Source organism: Calliopsis andreniformis, chromosome 2 (assembly GCF_051401765.1).
Source record: "Calliopsis andreniformis isolate RMS-2024a chromosome 2, iyCalAndr_principal, whole genome shotgun sequence".
Classification (NCBI taxonomy): domain Eukaryota; kingdom Metazoa; phylum Arthropoda; class Insecta; order Hymenoptera; family Andrenidae; genus Calliopsis; species Calliopsis andreniformis.
In genome coordinates this window covers 6,906,912-6,922,575 of record NC_135063.1, presented here as the reverse complement: position 1 = coordinate 6,922,575, position 15,664 = coordinate 6,906,912, and the positions used below count along the sequence as shown (strand labels likewise).

Here is a 15,664-nt window from a genome sequence, read left to right as displayed (position 1 = left end):
GCGCTCGTTAACTCTGTTACACAAGGCACAAGCCTCCTTCTCTGTTCCATTCAAATTCCAGCACCGATGCTTCGCGCAAAATATAGAAATTTTTCTCTGAAATACTTCGTTCATTAAATATTACCAATGCGTCGTATAAATTTATCACAATGCCGTAATAATCAGGTATTCCTCTTGAACAGCGAAGCAACTTGTCATTGCACGCGTCAGGTGTCTGAAATTCCCGTGATCCTCTATCACGATTGCCTCGCGCGAGTGTCAATAACTGTCTCGATCAGAATGTCGAAAAAAGTTTCGAAAATTCCCATTTGCGAAAAACAATGCATCAGAGTTCATCACTCAAAGAAAAGTTTCAACACTGAAACAGACACCTTACTCGATTTCCTGTAATCTGAAAGACTTGAGACTTTAGGCGAAAGCCAATGACCAACAACCACCTTTCAATTGCGTGAATGACCTCCGTAGGTACTAGAAGAGTAAACGTAAATCCTAATCCCTCATTGCTTAGGATCAACTTAATTAAAAGTAAATCAACGATCAATTAACAATACGTAACTGTAGAAACAGAACGTGATCACTACGTAAAACGTAAATAATAGTGTGTTTCTCGTCCACTGCGATAATAAATAATGCTTGTGCCTTGTGGGTGGCCCTTAATGGTTCTCGAAAACCTCTAGATACTGATTTTATGTCAAAGTACAATTGAAATTGTCTGACAATCATCACAGTGAGCTTTTGCACTGTGAATTTTCAAAATTCTCCAATGTCTGTAACATACGAACTTGATTCGTACAAATTGCATCATTTCACGATATTTCATCGCGTCGAGATCCAATGATTTCGACTAGATGCGACCTGATATATCTCTCAAGCCTCTCGGCTGCAAATGACACGCTTTGAAGCGATGTCCACAGCTATTTCAATTTTATTTCGCAGAAATTCTTGGTGCTGACGACAATTAAGTAACACCTGTTAACTTAATCGTCAGCTTAAGCTGTTCTCAAACAACCCCCGGTTGCATTGTCAACAGGTATGTGGTGGGATCGTAGTAACCAGCCAGATAGTATATGTCGTTGTTGTCGTAGATAGTCAGGTATCTGTGCGGCTCTTTGCCCAACTTGTCTGTATACTCCTGAAGAGGCAGAACCTCACACTTGTGGGAGATCGTTTGCACATCATTTTCGTCCATGTGGGGAGACTCGAACAGCGCACCCTAAACATTCAAAAGAATATTCTGTTGTATTAACAGAAATTTCATATTTATAGGGACACTATAAAATATAAGTATAGCAATGAAGAAACCATGTCAACGTTTACACAGTTCCTTTCAGAATCACAATAATCATTACGAAATTCATAAAAAGTAATTAATAATATTCTTACCGGATACTTCAGATTCGTTGGGCATCCCACAGTCTCCTCAGGATGATAGAACCACTTGACTTTCACAATCATATTGGAGTTCGACGTTTCCCACATAGATTCAATGCGTCCAATGTACGGTCTGTCTGGCCTGCCAGTCGACAGGAAAACTGCACTGTCACCAATCTGGATTGTCTCACTTCCTCGTTGAATCGCCCTGAAGAACTGTTTCTTAGCTCGCCCTTTGCCACCAGGTCGTCTGTAACCCTTCCCAGCCCATCCCCATAGTTGCCTAGCTGGAAGGAATGCTGCCATTTTGCTACGACTCTCTACTGATTCTTGACGTTCCCGCATTTTTGACTTCTTGTCCGATTTCTTGGGCTTCTCAGGCTTCTCTTCGCGGATAGGTTCTTTGATCGGTTCTGGGATAACTTCTTCTTGCATCACTGACTCCTCTTCAACTTCTGGTTCTTCTTCTATTTTGGGTACTGTCTCCTTGGCCAACTCTTCCTCGCTCTTTTGGCCGCAGCAACTTTCCCCACTGCTAAGAGATATTAATACGTATTCGAATTAAAAATAAATTCACTTTAACCACTAACATTTTAACAGTTTGGAGTGACAATTCCAAGGGAAAGGAAACAAACCTTATGTGACTTCCTTCGCTATGACTGCTATGGTGACTGTGTTTATGCTTATGTTTACGGTGTTTCCTGTGTTTGTGTTTTCTGTGTTCTTCGCAACACTTATGCCTCCTATGCTTCTTCTTCCCCTCTTGAGCCTCCTGTAATCTCTTCAGCTTGTCCCTTCTCCTCTTCTTCATGCGTTTTCGTTCACGGTATTCCTCCAAGTCCTTTGCATCCATGTCGTCCGACTTGTGTCGTTCCACTGATTGTCCATCAGACGACGAAACATAACAGTTCGTTGTTGAAGTGACAGTAGGAATTGTATTGTTTACGTTTGTAGATGTAGATGGTTGCGTATTGCTTGATGAGCGTTTGTCTTCAGTCGATACAGATGTCTGTCTTCGACGTTTGCACAAGGACAATAAGGGATTGGGATCATACTCTGTAATTAAATGCAAATTAAATAATACAATTATAGAAAATACTAATGGTTTCAGCCTTTAAATCAAAGTTGGAGATTTCTTTTTATGAAAAAATAGAGGATTATTAGAGCCACAACATGGAAAAAGAAATTTTGAATAAAAGAGGAACTACCAGTATCAGCCTTCAACTTGAAGTACTTAAAAGACTAAAAAACTTAGCTTACGATTATTAAAACGATAAACTTACCAACAACAGGATAATCAGGCTGCAACAACCTGATATCATCCAAAGCAATTCTTCCACTGTCCCCATCATCGAATTCCACGCTCACAAACTTCTCATCCAGTTCTGGATCCGGTTCAGTTGGTTCAACGGAAGTTCCCGGGTACAAGCAACGATATTGCTGGCTCCAATAGGCACAGAGTCTCGTACCAGGCGGTAATTCTTTCGTCGAAGTAGGGCAGACTTCCACGATCTGCCGTTAGGAAACATGACAGAGATGTAGTTCCACGTTCAAACAAAAGCATCAAGTAAAAGAAACGTCAACTAAATCAATGATAATTTACCGCGTCTCGTAGAATCTCCTCTCGGGAATGAATATGAGGTCTATTGCCTCGTTCGCCGTCCAGCGTGATCGCATAAACGTCAGGCGCTTGAACAGCGCTGAGCCTTCCAGCGTAAAATAGACCACCCATTGCCGTAAGAACTCTGAGCTGGTCGATGGCCAAGTGGGCTGACGTTAATTTGCACTTATTGACGATCTCTGTCTTCTCGGCCCTTGCGGCTTTCGCACACTCCTTACACTCCTTACACTCCAACGACTTCCTGCGCTTTGACTCCTTTTTATCACGGTCGCTTGATTTACGCCGCGAGGGAGACGACGAGCTTAACTTTCGTTTCTTCTTCTTCGACTTCTCGTGCCTGCTTTTGTCGGTCTCTTTCATCTCTTCTATAATCTCTGTTGATTCCACAGGGATTTCCTAAAATATTGACACGTAATAACGTTAAATTATCCCTGAAGAGTGCTAAGAATAAATGTTTAGACGTATTTCATTATTAAGTACCTTCACTGGTTCTTGTACAGTAGACTCTGGCAGCATATTCTCCACAACACTAGAAGTTTCATCATCCTCCCAGGTTTTCACCTTAACCTCTGCCTTCAGTTTAGGCTTCATTTTACTCTGTTTCTCCAGTTTCACCTCCTGACTCAGTTTCGCTTTCTCCGCGATGATCGAGCTGATAACGTTCTTGTTGTGCAGGGGTGTCTGTTTCGCGGGTTTAGATTTCTTTGATTTATGGCTCTTGGAGGAGGATTTCATGGAAGATATCGCATTTTTGAAGGGCAAGGGAGTGTATCCAATCTTACTGACATACTGTCAAATAAAAATCACACATTTATCACATTATACCCACATAATATTCGTTTTGCTCTTAATTAAGTACCCACTTTTGTCTGAAGATGCCTGTTCTTCGACGACAAGAGATACCCAACTAAGGAGGTTTTATTCTTAGGTTTCTTCGCAACTATCGTTTCTGTAAGATGCCTAACACTTCCTGAAGTGCACAGGAGTTTCCTGGGCCTGCCAACCTTTCGCTTCTTGGAAGCTGAACTTGAACTCGCGACAGTAGGTGCTGGTGACGATGTGTCGTAACCCAGCTATAAAAGATTGCAATAGCCATTTTCTTAAAATGATACACGAGTTCATTCTTGTCAAACAAGAATAACGCTTCAACTTACCCTTCCTGTACTTTTCTCATCGTCGTCCTGCGACGTTTTGCTCGACGGCAGAACAGTGATAGGCGAGGCGACTGGTGGAACGGGAATCGGAATACTCGGTATGCTATCCAACAGTTTGATGTGACTTCTTGGCTCACCTAGTTTCACTAAGTTCACATTACATCTCGGCATGGCCAGAACGGCCGAGGTCAAAGGTGGTGGAGCGCCATCCGGTGAACGCGATGGAGATTTGTGCGGAGAGGACATTGGTTCTAGCGTGGGTGGTGACGAAAGGGTCCCATGATCAGAACTGTAAGCATGAATAAAATATCAATTTCTTCCAGTGAAAAACTCTCAAACTTTTTCTTAAAAACGATTTGTGTCTTGCTTCTATCTAAGTGTCTTGTGATCTTATATTAGGGTGAATTCACTCACCTTGAAGAATGACTCTTCTTTCGCGGTCTGCCGGGACTCTTCTTCTCATCCTTCTTCGGAGTCAACTTAGACAATTCCTTCTGCTTCTCTTTATACTGTCTCTGAATATCAGCTAACCTGACCCTCATGTCCAACTCCATAGCGTCCATATTGGGCCAATCTGCATCATTATCCACGTGCCCTTTGCGCGCGATGAATTTCTTTGCCTCCAGTTTCGCGTGCAAGTTGCTGTAATCATGGCAATCGCGATGTTCCCCTGCAGAAAGTCTTCTCTTAATACCTGTGTTATTTTCATCCTCTTCGAATTCTTCTATGAAGACTTTCTCATTGTATTCTTCAACCTCAGAGTCTGAAAGATTGCCCTCAGCAGCCACTTTCTCGCTATAACCACCGTTCATGTGGTACTGTTCGTAATGGGGTTCATGTTGTTCGAAGCTTTCGTTTGCTTCATATCCTGAAGTTTTGTAAGGAATTTCCTGTCTCACAGGTTTATCCTTCAGCGATGAATCTTCATCATCTTTAATACTGACGCCGTTCCTTTCAGAGAAGTCAATACTTCTCCTCGTCTTCTCCTTCATTCTGAAAACTAGGTCTCCTTGAGATCTTGCCTCATACTGCGTATCAGATTGTTCGTTTTCATGATAATGCAACGTGACACATTTGGGCTGTTCATCTTCAGGCTCGTCACAACTTTTGAACCTTTTAGGGCTCCCATATTCAGTGTCTGCTTGTGCAAACTTCCTTTTGTCTGATGATTTTCCCTCTTTTTCCACGAGATTAGCTCTGCCCAGATTTAGCAACAATCTACCAGCGTGCGATATCTCTTCAGAGTTTTCCAGATTCAGCTTCCTAGGCACTTTGCCGCCCACCTCTTCCATGAACCTCTGTTCAGCGAGGGCGCATAGCAAGCCCAATGGACTGTCTACGTTATTGTTATTGTTTTCTCCTTGTGGAGAGATCAACTTAGCTCTAACAGGCGATTTCTCGATGTCAGCTACGGGAGTCCCATTCTGAGCGTCTGGTTTTAGGTGTTCCAGTTGCTCAATACTGTTCGAGAGTAGCTCAAGCCCACTAATATCAACTGTAGGCTTCTGTTTCGAGTTAACTACGGCTCTCGATTTCGAATCCTGATTGTCTGACGGTAAGGCGTAATTTTCTTCTGGAATCTCGATTCTTCTGCGTTTCTTCGGGGTAACCATATCTCTGTCGGAGCACCCAGCCGCTTTTACCTCGCACACCTCGGGCGACGAAGATTTCTCCTTCTTCACAATTGGCTCTCCGTCATTCATCCCTTTAATATTATTGTTATTGCTCCTGGTGTCGTTGTTGTTATCATTCAGGTAACACGCTCTGGGCAGCGCGTGGCTGTTCAAGGAAGAGTCCTTCGTTGAGCATGTAGAGAGGTCCTGCAAGTCTGACGCAGATCTCGCTGCTTCTGATGAGAAAATCTCTGGCTCTCTCGAGACTTCGTGCTTTTCTGCATACAGAGCACGCTCGCAGGACCTCAAAATATGTTTCTTCAACCCGTTCTCTAGTTTTCTGGGTATCGTTTCTGGATGCTTCTTCACGTACAAGTTCTCTGCAACTTTTTCCTTAGAGTCCTCCATTTTTCGAGGAGCCGCTTCTTGCAAAGCAGCCGCGTTCTTCTTTAGTTTCTCTACCACGTTCTCAATCCCAGGGTGAGATTTCTCCATCGAGTGTCTCTTCACTGATTCGTGACACCTCGGTTTCTCTGTCGTCGACGTCGCCTCACATTTATATCCGTAATCTTCGTACGCTGTCTCCTCGGCCTCTTGCTTTATCACTATCTGCTCGACCTCTTGATCATCGCAGTCAATGCTTGGCATGTCGAACGATTTTACTGTGATTTGAGGGCGAATGGACGGTTGAGCAATCTGTGAATGATCGTCTCGCATCTTGTCGCAGCTCTCAAGGTTAGAATCTATCGATACTTTTGACTCTGAGGGCTCTTTCGACTCCTTCTGCACAGTCTCTACAGGACTTGCTATTGTAGCAGGGTATTTGTGCGTTTCTGAGACTACTGGGTTTTTGGACTCAACCAACTCGGCCTGAAAAGTTTAGTTATTTCTAATTTCAGAAAATTTCTTGACAATTTGGCAATGAATATTTGACAAATCGTGTTAAGTCCATATTAAAGTTCTATATCAAATAGTAGGAGATGTTTACTGTAGATCTTACTAAAAGTTTTCTAAACGAAAATAAGTGCTAACACTTATATCCTAGCAATTAAATAAGAACACTTTGAAAACAAGTGAGAAAATTGTTCTTAATAATTATAACAAATCTGAAAAGTATGTCTGTACAAAAAATTACGTCACCTAGACCTCAGACAAAATTCTATTTCGCCCTTAAAAAAAACTCCACCTTAAATACTAAAAATATCACAAATCTATTCTTACCTCGCTCCTCTCCACGATCTTCCCGCCAATCTCCTCATACTCCTGTTCAGCAACAGACTCCACAGCATGGCTCCTCTTCCTCTCTCGATACCGATCACCCGAGTGATCCCTCCTTCTCCCAAAGAACTCCAGGTTCTCATGAAAACTATCACAATTCTCTTCAGTGATCTCAATGATCCTTGGTCCGCTTCTGATGTCCCTGCACGGCAAAGCATCCTCTGCAAACGGCTCCTCCTCCCCTTCGTCGTCCACGTGACCCCTGTCGTTGTTCTCGATCTGCCTGGTGACCACGTGCTCGATCGTTCTGTCGATCGCCGTGACGCTCCTGCATTCCTTCGTGATCGAATATTTCGGGCAGTCGGCCATGTTGATGATCGTGTTCTCGGCCTTGTCCACCTTGCCCACTATGCCGCACACCGCTGGGTTCACGGTGGTCGTCGTGGTGGTTATTCGAACGACGTTGCACACCTTCTCCGGCGAGGCGGCCACGATCTCGAAATTGGTCAGGTTCGTCATGTTGGTGGTGGTGGTGGTCAGATTCGTCGGGTTCTGGAGCTGACAGGGGCTCAGGTTCTGCTCCTGCTTCACGCAAGCGTCCACCGATGGAAGCGGCTCCTGGTCCTCCGTTTCCAGCGCGTCCGTCTGGTTCGATGCATCTTGGACGCCTACGATCGGCGCCACTTCCGGTGGCTCGATCGCGTGGATCGTTGTCACTTCTGGCGGCGGTGTTAGGCATGACACCGGAGAAGTCGCCTTCGACAGAAACGAGCTTCGCTGCTACCCGCAGGATATTCGAAGGTTAAATTTTGGCAAGTTAGGTAGTGGCGAATGATAATAAAATTGAATGAAGCCTATTTTTTAAGTGAAGTAATATCGAGTGGAGCTTGAAGTCATTTAATCGGCAAGATTTGAAATTTTATGAACTTCACAACTGTTTTCAAATACTGTCACGATAAAAATTAATATTTCATTACTATAGTTTTGAATCTATAGAATTAAATTAAATCCTCAATAATTATTATTGCGATTTATTAAATATTCTTTTATTTTATACGCAATGATATTTCATTCAACTTCCTTAAAATTCGCTATAGCAAACTACGATTAAAGAAAATATTAGTGAACTAATGGTAGCATTCATGAATGAAAAATATATATGTAGAATATGTGAATAATATGCATAGATTAATGTTAATATTGTGTGAATGTGTTAATATGAAGCGTATGTAAGCTCGTTATTCAGGAAAAATCAGTGGTTCAAGAGAAGGAAAAAATGCTACTCTAAATTTTCGAACCGTCATTCCATTACAAAAGTCATCCTCTTCTGCTATTGTACCACTAGAGTTTGTTAAATCTTTAAATAATAGCAAAAACCAACAAAAATTTAGTGTCCTGTATCTGTGATTAGCATAGCATTAAACGAAATAACAAACTAAGCAGAGTCATAAAACCTTCCACCAACCATCATTAGCTTCGGACGTATCTCGACTGTCCGATCAAACGTTGCACGACAACGTTGTAACTGTGTAAATCAATCCAACTACGTTGCGGCTTCGATAATGACTATGCGAATAATTTACGCGGTTTAAACAGACGCTGGTACCCGCCAAGACAAACAGTTTGAACGAGAACAAAGTGAATACGAATTTCTAATGCATATAGAGTGATCTATTAACTATATTACAATGGTACAATAAAATTTACCCAGAAATGTAATAATAAATATTGAAGCCATATTTGTCACTGAATATATAGAGCTGTTTATGTTATAGGAAGGTATTTCATTTTATTATATACTTTTGAAGTTCATATTGACCTGGATAATTCGAATTAGAACTATTTTTACATATAGTTATGTAAAATAATTATGGAGGATTGTAGTTTCAATCATGTTTGTTTTGAGTGTCCGTCTGATCACATACTGTTTATATCACTTTCATCTTTCACAGATGCGTCAGACATTAAGTAGTATGTATCAATCATATCTTCGTACACAAAGTAAAATTCTGCGAACTTCCTTTTCGCAAAATTTTGTACACTTTGCGACGCTAGAATAAAAACATGCAATAACTTTGACAATCATATAATATAATATGCAATAATAAACTGAATAAAACGTTGAGTTGACCAAGATATTGAAAATGAAACAAACATCGAAAAACAAAGTGTAACGAAAGGAATAATCGAAACAGTTCTAGCCGATATAGAACACCGAAGTCACACTATCGAAGCTGTTCGCAATACCCATGCAGATAGCAATGCAAATCGGTTCGCGCATGATTAATACAATGTGCCACAACGTGTCCGTATTATGCGAACGACTGAACCGCACCCTGAGTCCCGCGTAATTGCTGTCCCCCACTTACCCTTCCACTGACATCGTTTACCGTTCCTCTCTATCCGATTGTCATGGGGGACGATTCAACCGGATCGATGGGCAGTCGAGGAACGAATTGAATGCAAGTGATTAGCAAAGAAAAATAATGAAGGGATAACCCTACCTGCGATCTGCAGTGCGTCGGCTCAGCCTGGCTGATTTGGACCAATGCAGGGGCGTGAGGGTAGTAGTGCAGCGTGGTCACTAGGGGTGCATCCGGTACGAGGGTGCCTGTCATCGAGGTCACTGTCTGCAATGCCTTCGTTGACTCTGTCGACGCTACGGGATTTACGATTTCGATGTTATCTAGGGAACCATTCCCATCAGAGATCGTTGAATATTGATATGAAAGCTACTTGTTTGGCTAATCACTCTCTGATTTCCGATGACCATGATGCGTATAGATTACTCGCTTAGTTTTAATTCTGAGTAATGGTAATATTAACTCTTCCCACTGGTAAATAGTCTAAATAATGTGACGAATTTTTAGACTTGTTCTCTACTTATCAGCTGATATGGTGGAAGTTTAGGTGGAATGAGAAAAGCTGCTTCAAATTCTTTTCAGTATAATTTTGTTAGGTACTTGTGGTTCGAGAAAATGAACCATGTCTCTATCATTTGTTATCAAGATTCTAATTTCAAAACCAAATACCAAAACTCTGTGCTCGTTCACAGAAACAGAAAAATGAAATTTTAGAAGATACTCACTGATTATAGTCGTGGGACTGGGACCACAATCAGCTTCTATCTTGACGATGGGAAGAGTGCTCTGTTGCTTTCGTTTACTTTCAGTAAGGACCAATCTTGCCCCGCCTATGTCGCTTAGAAGTTGTAGAGATGGTGGTGGAGGCGGAAGCAGAAGTGGTGGTGGCGCGACGTTTCCGCTATTGTGATTAGAGTAACTTGGCCACACTACTGCCTGTTGCATTTGTTCTGTACACAAAAGATTATAATTTTTAAGGAATATTCCTCTATAGGACATTTTTCTCAATATATATTTCTTTATATCACAAATTATGCAAGCATACCTGCAGCATGAATAAGAAGGAGGTGTCCTGTCGTAGGATCCCTGACCAATTGTAGACCACCTTGAAGTCCAACACCCATTTGCGGAAATCCAACTGGTTCCATCGGCATCGCTGGAACATCATGCACTAATTATAAATTTAGTATGAATAAACTGGTATCTTTAATATCATATGGCAAAAAATTGAAATCTACCATAAGTTTAAAATTCTTCTTAAGACAAATTTAGTCTTTTGTAATACTATTTTCTCCACGAGCTTGAAATGCGCTAGGACGAAGAATTTTCCTTCGTTCCAAATTAAAAACCATTTTTTATCGGACCTGGGACGCCCAAAACGAATTCTTATGCAACCCTGTCCTTTCAATCATGATCAAAGAATCGACAGCCAGACGGAATAAATGCATGGGGAAAGCAGAAAATCGACGATTCGAATGCAGCAACTCGTGAATGATTTAGGTAACGCGAGAATGCACGGGCAACGAGAATATAGATCCTCGTTATTCAGCTAAATGTCACTCGGTCACTGAGGGAAGCTCGGTTAGCCTTGGAAAACGGGGAATAAATTTGCTCCGAAAGTTATGTGCAAGTACTCTAAAAATGTTGCGAGTTTATTTGCGAAACAGCAAATTTCAACTGAAATTCAATTACACCGTCGTGCAACGCTTTCAAACGTCAATGAAATTTGATTAACGTGATACCTTCTCGTTTTTCGATACGATTTCCAAGTTCTTTTAAGGCAATTTTCTTATTTTTCAATATAAATGGAAATGAGATTTCGGTTTAGCAAAAAATCTGACAATCTCTAATAACACAAAATTGCACGCTCTATCTCTCCACTCCACCATACAAATCATCCTAAAAAATGAACTCTCGAAAATTCCCTTAATTTTTCTCGAGTTTCACAGCTCAACTTCATCCATCGAAATAAATTAAACTGAATCTCTCCATTAAAAAAAGGCGAGCCAGAAATACACAAAATTAATTAAAATCTTCACGATGACTGTGTTAATAGGATATCAATTACAGTTAGTTAATTCCAATTTATAGACTCACGTCAGGCCACCCTTAACAATTAACGAACTCGTTAAAAGATCACGCTTGTTATTCTAAATGTTCTGCGTTCAATTAAGATAGAGTAACACGAATCTCGACCAGTTCTTCCAAAAAATATTTTCAACGTTACACAGGTAGGGGACGTATTGGAGGAGCAAACGGTCGTGCATACGCAGCCAGCAAAAGATTTGCTCGGATTAACTAAATGGCGGTCACGGACTCGCAAATAAATATCCGATTAGCGGAATGATTTATTCCCACCGCGCAATCCACCAGCGATTTAAGCGTTGGTGGGGGAGAGGGTGTGGGGGATGAAAAAAAAAAACGAGCAGGCTCGTTGTTTCGCTGCTAATTCGCGGAATTGAACGGTAGTCTGGTGTTGGTGCAATAAATTCGTAGCACGCGGTAAACAGCAACATTTTTCCTCTGTTAATTACCTGGTGTTCATTCTAAAGCTAGCGTTTTGTTAAGTCTCGTATGATATAGGTATCAGAAACGAAAAGCAGCTCGAGGCTTTAAAAATACTGGATTCTAAGAGAGAAGTAAAAGCACCGAGTTAATATTAGTTCAGATACCAGTCTTCTATTGGTTTATCGACTGATGTACACGTTACGAATTTTATTTGATGAATAGTTGTTCATATTTATTAGAGAACTGGTTATTATAGCTATTGAACAATCATGTGGATTAATTAGCCTGGGTAACTAGATAATCGTTTTCATCTTTCATCCACTCTAGATCCATTTCCTGCTTTAAAGCTTCTATCAAACTAGATAATTATCAATATCTGTATTTGATTCCAGTCAGAAGGCTAGAAACGTGCCAGGAATCTAGCTAATCACATACAGGACAAAAGGATGTAGAATTAATCCTGTATCACTACCTACCATGTATTTGCAGCAACGTGGCTACATTCAGATGTACTCTATAGTCACCTGAAATGTATCATTTGCTGCTACCACAAAAGCATTGTCTACTTGAACAATTGCGCACAGTCAGAAACCTACAGATTCAGTTACAGCTTTTATTCAACCGACCTTATTGATTAAACTAAAGACGAATTCGTGGTAGTGGTACTCACAATTGATGTAGAAACAACACTTTACTACTACTACAAACGTATTTACCTGCCTTTATAACAGAATACGATATAGTACCCTTTAAATAGGGAAATTTTTACTGAAACAAATTACTGCTTACTTAATCCAAGATAAAATAAATATGTCATTAACTGTGTACCTGAGAGCCAAGCTAAAGCAAGTTCATTTTTTGAAAACGGAGATTTTACAGAACTTTACTGCTTTTTCTTCATCGTATTAGAATAAGAACAGTTTAGTTAAGTTCCATTACAAGTGAAGGAAATTTACTACTGCAAATGCTATGTTAAGAAATATGGTATTCGCGCTTGTTTTTTGGCTTCCTCGAAAAATAACAAAAAAGGACCTAGATCACGTTGACTCTCAGTTACCGAATTATCCCACAGAAACAAGGCATGAAACGTGCAACAAAAGTTTCCACAAGAAAATATCTCAATTCGATAAAAGGACCGATGCAATCAACAACAAGAAATGCATCACAGTCTATCAGACTCCCTGTCAGTAGTTAAGGTTTAATTAACCTCGCACGTCTCCAACAGCACGCAATCAGCATTAAACCCACAGCAGTATCAGCGAATACCATTATCGCGCCAATTACACACCTTCCCCGAGCTAATCTCTCGCAAGCGTGAAAAGTTAGCGTTACCATTGGGCACCGAACAGCCAACGACTTTCCACCAATATTTTGTTTCCCACACCCTCGTTGAGACTCCTCCCACAGGTCCGAGAGCCGCGGAACCGTGCCGCAAATTGGCGTCGTTCTTTGTTCGCGGAGGCAGCTCGAGGAGGCAGCGGGGGCTAAGAAAAACGGTGTATCGGTCTCACCTGCAGCTGCAGCTGCAGCGGCCGCTGCCGCCGCGGGGTACTGCCATAAGGTGGGCGGCCATGCGGCTGTGGCGGCGGCAGTGGCGGCGGTCGCCGCGCTCGCCGCGGCGCCGATGCTGCTCAGCGTGGAATTTAGGCTGGAATTCAGGCTGGAATTCAGGCTGGATCCGAGGGCAGCGTTCAGCGAGGGTGCCAGGGCTCCCGAGGGAATGGCGAGGTGGGCCGGACGATCCTCCCCTCCAGGTCCTCCGCAATGCACCAGGGTCGCACCGCCTACTGCCATGGCCGTGCTCGAACCTAAGAACAGGCCCCACTGATATGCATTTCTCCTCTACGGAGGGATTAAGTTCGCTGGACGGTGTCTAGCCCATGGCTACCGTCCAGCCGAGTACAGTGGCCGCGGTTAACCAGTCAACCCCCATCGGGGTCCACTTGCTTTCATTCGACGGCTCGTGCCTTGATCGAGCTCGCTTTCGACGCTTTGGATCGGCTCTGAATGGTTATTGATTGGAGGGTTCGGCAGTCGCTGCACCGCTCAGAGAAGTTAAGTAGAGGATCACTCGACCGACTGAGTGTTGTTCAATGGGATGCCTGATGTTTCAGACTTCGTTGCGCTATGTAAGATATGTCTGATAGGTTCGAGGCTAGCTTTGTTTCAGTTCCCTCGCTCCGCTGTTGGGTATTTAAATCTATGGTCCTCTAATCGCTTTGAACAGTGCAGCGAAGCAAGTAATTGTTGTAGCATTGTACCTGTCTGTCGGGACATTCGATTCCGACGCGGCTTCGTGATTGAGCTTGAGTAATGAATTCGCGCATAACATGGTTATAACGATATTCATCGGAATAACTGGACGTGTCACAAAGATGAATAGCGAGGGGCTTAGCTACTGGTTGGTATGAGGCATTTGCTGCTGGATGTATGGAATGCTATTGTTTAAAACGCTGGCTCCAGATCAGTTAGTTACGATCTGTACATTTAGTAGAGTGTTTTGACATTGTAGGAGATTAAGGAAGTAACTGCAAACGAGATCGGCGCAGGGAGGAAATTAAACCTTGAGCAGATTCATCTTCGGTGACTACGTACAGATCACTTAAAATTTTTCAGATTTGAAACATAAGTATTGAATCGATGAGTTGAAGAACAGTACGAGTCTAAAAATCACATTTTGAGATATTTGATTCTAACGTATAGTTATATGCATATTTCATACCTGGACTCTAGAGCCAGATTGTATTAGTTGTAAGTCCACTTTTTCTGTGGGATTGAATACATTTTGGCTCTGGGGAACAGATACAGTTTAGAGATTATTTGAAAATTGCGAATTTTGGACGTGTACTGCTTATTGTTCAACTCATCGATTCTATTAGTATAACCTAATCTTCATGATGAATAACGATGACTTACTCCAATACTAGGATTTTTCAAATTCTCAAATGTCTAATTTTCAAATTTTCAAATCTTTCAAAAACGAGTCACTTTTAATTATTAATGTCTCGTAGGTACTTATAAATACCTACATCCTATATATTTCCTATAATTTTACTGTAATAAGTATCTAACTATCTTATTATCAGTTATAACTATATTAAATGTTCTAGATCCTATCGTCAAATAGTTCATATCTAAGTACCTTATTATCAATTACAACTATATTAAATATCCTAGATTCTATGATCAAATAGTCCATTTTGAATACCAAACATCCCTGTTTTTCTCTCCATGAACAATGCACCCAAACATAATTCACAATTATCGTTTATCTTCATCAGCAATTTACAGAATTCGCTAATTTTACCGTAAATATTTTCTCCCTATGGAGACGCGGTGAATCATTAATAAAGACGAATAATGACGATTCGAGTAGCGATGAGGATAAATAGTGTGCTTTCCCTGTCAAGCCTATTTCCATCCCTTATACGCCCGTTGCTATTTTATCTGGCTCGTAACAATGCAATGGGAGGACGCGCCAGGGGTGCACAACGATGGAACAGTGTACCAAGGATACTGTTTCAGCATTGTGCGCCAAGGAACAAGTGACGGGTGGACGAAGATTTCTTTCTGTGTCAGGCACAACGGTCGTCTTTATCGTCATCCATCTTCGTCTGCTTTCATGATTTACATTCGAGCGTGGAATTATTGGAACACTAGCTTCCACGATAAAATCCAGCGACCTGCGAGTGTTTTTATGGGTTGTAACTTTTTAATACTTAATGGTACCAGTCTTTTATCTACGTGTGCTTTTCAAGAAAAATTGTTTAATGACCCGAAAGGCATGAAAAGGCATTGACCTTTTCTTTCATTTAA

The 15,664-nt window shown here is 41.6% G+C and overlaps 1 protein-coding gene across 1 annotated transcript in view; it reads right to left on the bottom strand.

The window, feature by feature from the left end:
• Positions 1 to 907: 907 nt before the first annotated feature.
• Positions 908 to 15,664, bottom strand: part of Wge (BAH domain and coiled-coil containing protein winged eye) — a 193,840-nt gene continuing 179,083 nt past the window's right edge. The window contains exons 9-22 of the mRNA XM_076392062.1: positions 13,360 to 13,656; positions 10,386 to 10,496; positions 10,066 to 10,290; positions 9,482 to 9,636; positions 6,981 to 7,757; positions 4,561 to 6,629; positions 4,147 to 4,435; positions 3,856 to 4,065; positions 3,473 to 3,781; positions 2,975 to 3,388; positions 2,655 to 2,883; positions 2,007 to 2,427; positions 1,384 to 1,906; positions 908 to 1,213 (exon numbers count right to left, since the gene is read on the bottom strand). Coding sequence (XP_076248177.1) covers positions 1,001 to 1,213; positions 1,384 to 1,906; positions 2,007 to 2,427; positions 2,655 to 2,883; positions 2,975 to 3,388; positions 3,473 to 3,781; positions 3,856 to 4,065; positions 4,147 to 4,435; positions 4,561 to 6,629; positions 6,981 to 7,757; positions 9,482 to 9,636; positions 10,066 to 10,290; positions 10,386 to 10,496; positions 13,360 to 13,656 — 6,242 coding nt within the window. The 3' untranslated portion in view covers positions 908 to 1,000. The remainder of the gene's footprint in view (positions 1,214 to 1,383; positions 1,907 to 2,006; positions 2,428 to 2,654; positions 2,884 to 2,974; positions 3,389 to 3,472; positions 3,782 to 3,855; positions 4,066 to 4,146; positions 4,436 to 4,560; positions 6,630 to 6,980; positions 7,758 to 9,481; positions 9,637 to 10,065; positions 10,291 to 10,385; positions 10,497 to 13,359; positions 13,657 to 15,664) is intronic.